The sequence below is a fragment of the Hippoglossus hippoglossus genome, chromosome 1, assembly GCF_009819705.1.
Source record: "Hippoglossus hippoglossus isolate fHipHip1 chromosome 1, fHipHip1.pri, whole genome shotgun sequence".
NCBI lineage: Eukaryota > Metazoa > Chordata > Actinopteri > Pleuronectiformes > Pleuronectidae > Hippoglossus > Hippoglossus hippoglossus.
The window spans coordinates 384280-390279 of NC_047151.1; the positions used below are offsets into that span (position 1 = coordinate 384280).

The 6000-nt window shown below is 40.2% G+C and overlaps 1 protein-coding gene across 1 annotated transcript; it reads right to left on the reverse strand.

Moving 5' to 3' along the window:
- Positions 1 to 241: 241 nt before the first annotated feature.
- hmgb2a (high mobility group box 2a) lies at positions 242 to 2832 on the reverse strand. The gene is made up of 5 exons (XM_034608982.1): positions 2696 to 2832; positions 1740 to 1899; positions 1327 to 1475; positions 1048 to 1222; positions 242 to 881 (listed from the first exon to the last, which is right to left on the reverse strand). The coding sequence occupies exons 2-5, from the start codon at positions 1884 to 1886 to the stop codon at positions 720 to 722; spliced, it is 633 nt and encodes a 210-aa protein (XP_034464873.1). The 5' UTR covers positions 1887 to 1899; positions 2696 to 2832; the 3' UTR covers positions 242 to 719.
- Positions 2833 to 6000: the final 3168 nt, after the last annotated feature.

The window sequence follows — 6000 nt, forward strand, 5'->3', positions numbered from 1 at the left end:
TTACATCATCTGTGAGAAAGCCACTACAGAAGCCTATGCAGACAGCAATCGAGATTCCTGCATAACAGTTCTACATTACAATTAAAATCCCGTCAATTAATGTATGAGACCACTTTGTTAGTTTAACAGCCACCCAGAACCTATCTGTATTCTGATCCTCAATGGACTCTAGTAGATATGGAAAATTAAAAAGCAAAGCTTTTAGAGATCCAAACCAGTAAATGACTGTCTACAACTATAAATCAATATACAAAATTTTATTACAAAAGAAAAAAAATCATTCTACACGAAACTCTTCAATGTTCCACATTAAAATGGCTGCAAACACTTGTTCTAACTACAGATAAATCTGGAAAGTAAAATAACTGAAGAAACAACACCACTAAACAGAATATAAAGCAGTGTTTCCAGAAAGAACTTTAAAACTTGACAGATTTGCTGCTGCCCACTGCCGGTACATTGTATTATCAGAGTCACCTGGTTGCCGGTTCAGGTAGCAATAAAGATCTAATACATTACAAACCCTTGTTCAGTGGAGGAGCTTTGTGGGGCTACGTGACAATATAATAACTAAATCCCTGAATAAGAAAAAAAAAAAAATATACAGGTCTGGTATCCTACTGAGGCCGACCAACAGGGACAGCAGGCTATAATCATATGCACAAAACATACTTATGCTGAAAAACACATTGTTGACTTCACACCCATTAACAAATTGTTTAGTCATCCTCGTCATCATCATCGTCATCGTCATCCTCGTCATCATCCTCCTCGTCATCGTCATCCGGTGCCGTTTTCTTGGCAATGGGCCTACCTGGGCCACTCTTCTTACCAGCATCACTCTTTCCGGACCCACTTTTGGCTTTGTAGGCAGCCACATCCTAAACAAATTTACAAGAGAATGTTCAAACAACTGCCTTGCGATGGTAATGTGTATATATAATGTACATCTTACAGAACAATGTGAATTTTGGTTCCAGAACTTATAAATAGGGCGGACTGGTTTTCATTTTCAAGTTACCAGCACCATGAAAAAACTTTACATACCTTCTCATATTTTTCCTTCAGTTTAGCAGCCTTTGCTTCATGTGGAGCCTTGTCTTTGGAAGTCTGTGTACCCCACAACTCTCCAAGTTTCTTGGCAATGTCACCAATGGAGATACCAGGGTTTTCCTCCTTGATTCTGGGGCGGTGATCAGAACAGAACACGAAGAAAGCAGAGCTGGACAGGAAAAAAATGGATTTAATGTCAAAACAGAATACACTCCTTTATATGAAAGCTGCGTGTACCTAAATCTGATATGGGCAGGTAGTGTGAAGACTTACGGTGGCCTCTTAGGGGCATTGGGGTCCTTCTTCTTCTTGCCCTTTTTTGCACCCTTTGGAGGAATGTATGTTTTCATCTCACGTTCATATCGGACCTTGTCAGTCTTAGCCATGTCCTCGAACTTCACCTTCTCCTTTGCTGACACGGTCTTATAATGAAAAAATTATAAAATCAGTCCCATGTCACAAACTAGTTTATGACATTTTAACATTGAACTCACATGTTTATATACCTAATATACTGAATGTGACAATGTTGTGTTATGTACTGCACCCTGCCTTTCCACGAGTAGGCAGGGAAGCAGCAAAAAAAAAAAATTTTTAAATAAAAAAATAAAAAATAAAAATAAATAAATAAATAAAAATGTCCATTATTACAATTATTTTGACTTTCAAAACTATGACCATCTTACCTTCCATCTCTCTGAGCATTTTCTTGAGAAGTCTGCAAATCCCACACTGACCCCTGGGTGTTTCCGCTTGTGCTCTTCACGGCAGGTCGAAACAAAGAAAGCATAGGAGGAGGTTTTTCCTCTGGGCTTATTTGGGTCCTTTGCCATGGCGGCGTTCAATCTACAAAACAGAAAATCACATGACACGGTCAAAAACTAGTAACCATCGGGGTAGGCTGGAGGCAAAATTTCAGCCCAACATACACGGCTCGTTTCTCTTAAAATTATAACCGCCATCTTTCTATTAATTAACTTCTAATTTAAAAGAACATCACCCGAGGTAAAAGTTAACATGCGTCGTCTCACAAGCACTGCAAATACGTTACGGCAGCAGAAATGGGGTAAGCGGGCGCTCAGGGGTATTTTAGTCTCTAATCGGATTTCTGTCTCTCCGCATAAATAGGACGAGACTCCATTTTGTATCTTCCCGCCCAAACCTAACTACGCGAAAAACTCGCCCATTAAAGTAATAAGTCATTATAATGTGACATGGCCAATATACTATTGATGGCTACTGACAAACGGACCAACCCAAACAGCAACATTCGATTCAAACTTAAGGAGCGACTATAGGAGAGACGCTACCGTATTGTGCGGCGCTAAGCTAGCAAACCTAATGGCGTCGTAACTGCACGCTGCATGCTTATCGCAACATCAGTAAACTAGACCGACTTAAAAGGCCAAACTTTGCCGACTGTGGTTTGAAATGACCCAAATTCGACAACTTTCGTCTCGGTGACCGTTTAGGTCGCGATGTAATATATAACATACAAACGGCTTAGAAAGAAAATTGTCCGCTAACAAACTTTACATACGATAATCATTCGGCGTAGACATAACACCTATTCGCCGTAGAAACCCCGATTACTTTAAACAACACAGTCCGCAAATTAGAGCTGTAAAAGAGTGGACATTACCTGTTTGCAGTAAGACAAATTGTTGACGAGTGGATGACGAGGAAAGCACAACTGTTTTGTCACTGTCTGCGAGGCTGAACTAACTTAAGCAGAACTACTTCCACAACTCCGCCCTGCCTTCAGCGGATTGGCTAGATGTGGCCATTTAAATTTGAAGCGTAGTACGTAACTGAAATACCCTGCTTTGATTGGTTGTGTTATGTGACATGAAGACATCATGTTCGTATGTGTTGTCTGTACCCTGATTGGCTGACCTGGGCTTTTAAACTTTCGGCGCGAAATTCCCTTTGTTTGGTCGGAGTCATTGGTGGTCCGGTCATGAGAACGGTTTAACTGTATGTAGGAGAGAGGGAGAGAGAGAGAGAGAGAGAGAGAGGGAGGGAGGGAGGGAGAGGGAGCCGGAGCCCTCGGATAGTCCATGTAGTTAAGAAACATTCATAACTGACTGAAATGACCCGGAAGTATTTAATTATCCGCCATAATAAGAGCTGATCGAATTTTCAAAAGTATAGAGAAAGGAGCGTTAATGCTTTCTAACTTATCTCCTTTAGCATAGGAAACATCGGACCACCCTTTATGAAAGGAAAGGGAAAATAACCCCCAACAACTCTTTGCGGAAGCAACATTTTAAGCGACACAGCCTCGTAGTTGCACCTGGAAACACACATGCAAATATTATAAACAGAACAGCTATTTTATTCTCATGACATGATTCAGAAGCGATGTAAAACATCAACATTTGTCTGAGCTCCAGATTTTATCTCTGTCGCATTTGTCCAGTCAACAATAACCATATTGAACGAATATGTTCAGTTAAAAATATCATCGTAACTAAACCCAAATACGAAAGTCATCCCCCCCCCCCATCAAATGTACACAAATACCACTTTCTCCACTTATTATTCCTCACATTATTACATTATTTTAACATTTCAGTCCCGTTTGTTTCATTTTAACTGTGTTTGTTATATCCTGTGAGTAGGTAATGATTAAATGTTCCCTCTCTATAAAATGAAAACATCTTCATGCGTCATTTAGTTTTAAACAGGAAATTACAACTGTCAGCGTACACCCGACAGCTCAGCTCCGTGGTTCTCCTTTCTTAGCTCCTCAGAGAGAGAGAGAGAGAGAGAGAAAGAAAGCGAAAGAGACAGAGACAGAACAGAAACGCTGTAATGCTTTTATTTTGAAACGGGTAGGCTACAGGAAGTGTTGCAAATATTCATGTTTAAAGGTGGTGAAAGATAATTTACACTGTCCATTCTTTCGTGTATCGCAAGGGGAACGCGAAGAAAATCTCGAAACTGTAGAAGAGCAGCGTGGCCACTCATATCTTTTAACATGGGAAGCATATACAACTCTACGAATATTCCTGCTCAGTAGCCATTGTAATTTATGCTTCTGAGCTTGCCTGCTCCGTACCAGGATCACGGTCAAGCTATGTTTAGCTGTGTCCCAAGGAATGTTAGACGGCTGGAAACAATTGGTCGAACGACAGTTCCGCCCAAACATTTTGTCAGGCTTTGTCTGTGAGCAGAATAATAATAATAAAAAACCCACAGTGGGCGACGTCCACCTGAGCCCTTAGACCTGCTCGGCTTTATGTCCAAGGTTTTTGCTTCTTTTTATCACCAGGTATCAGTCTCTCATTGTGAGTGAGTGGAGACACAATATTGTTGTAGAGCCTCATCACAAGATGCTGAAGTTATTCATGACCCATGTGTAAGAAGGTCTTATTTTATTGAAAAACTGCATCTGATGTTATTCATTCATTATTATGTTTTTTTACTCTACCAACTACAGTGTTGCAGGAAGATGGTGCCATTATGACTTTATCTGCAGCTAAAGAAATACAGGAAGAAACATTTAATACCAAATAACAAATGTTTTACTGCATCTTTGAAATAGGTTTAACTTTACATTTTACTGCACTGAATCACTTCAGTAATGAAGTAAGTAGGCCTATTTTTACATTATCACAAACTTAATCAGCTACTCTTTAACCTGTTTGTCTTTCATAGGAAGTCAGTTCAATATCAAAGACCAAAATACCCTGTCTATATGAAGCAACTATACAGAGAGACAGTGCACATATTTGAACAAACACATATAAATGAGAAATAAAATGAAACCCCTATACATCTGTATTTGTAGTCTTGTTGACCACTCAAAATGCTTTACAGTAAACCTTTTGCCACTCATCCATGCATCACAGCACTTTCTCTATGAGAAGGGGCAATTTTTGGGGTTCAGTATCTTGCCTAAAGACACTTTGGCATGCAGAATGGGGAAGACTGGGATCTGCACAGGCCTTCTAGTTAGAGGACGACCGCTCTATCCCCACAGCAGCCCCTCAAAAACCATTTTTTAGAAAGTCAACCATGCATAAAGTAGATGGGCTCTTTTTCTCAGGGCAGGTAGCAAATGCATGTCAAAGAAAAACTAGAACAAAACATTTCTTTTGTTGGGGCAAATGGCTTGTTGCAAATTTACGCCCTATCAAGTCAAGCATCTTATTCAATGCAACTAACTGGGCAAGTTTGGGCACCCTACTGAGTCAGTTCTTATTCCCCCCCCCCCCCCCCCCCCCCCCCCCCCCCCATTAAGCAGTTAGAGCTTGCAAATGTTGCAAATGCAGGAATCTTCACCCTTTTCCTCACAGGCAAGGCCATTTTATGATATAGCACATTTCATAAACACAGGTAGATTCAAGGTGCTGGAGAGTGGCATTCAAAACACAGACAAAGTTTAATTGTATCAATCATTGTATCAATTGTGAGTCAAAAAGAACCATTCAAAACACCTGAGACCTGAGATCTCACAGGTCTCACAGGTTTATTTTGTACCATCATGTCTGTTATGTATTCATGGTATATATAGAAATAAGCAATGACCTAAAACTTTAAAATTATATATGTGGCTTACTGGCAGCCAGTGTTGAGATTAACTACATTTGGGTCCCCAAAATCCCCCAAAAATATGTGAAGGTTTGTGTTAAATTATGTTTATGTTCTCTCTTTTCTCTCTCTTGCCACCACACTCCTCAGCATGTAGGTCAACAGGACAAGGTCCTGTGAAGATACAACATCTTTGTAAAGACAGAAGTAAGCACCTAACTTTTGAGATCAGTTACAACAAAGAAGAGGAAGAAACTGAATTCTCCTTACATAAAAATATAAGGACATGTGCATGCGGTGTGCAAGGGTGTGGTAGATGTGGAGGAGAGGGGGCATAGCTGAAATGTTGCAATTGTGGAGGGGAACACAGCTCAGCTTAATGTAAGTGCAAGTTTAGTAAGAAAGCAG

Excerpts from the sequence above, each read along its gene's own strand:
- hmgb2a (XM_034608982.1), bottom strand. The coding sequence starts at position 1,886 with ATGGCAAAGGACCCAAATAAGCCCAGAGGAAAAACCTCCTCCTATGCT. Across the intron at positions 1,476-1,739 it reads AATGCTCAGAGAGATGGAAG|ACCGTGTCAGCAAAGGAGAA; the intron begins GTAAGATGGTCA and ends TTTCATTATAAG. Across the intron at positions 1,223-1,326 it reads AATGCCCCTAAGAGGCCACC|CTCTGCTTTCTTCGTGTTCT; the intron begins GTAAGTCTTCAC and ends TTTCCTGTCCAG.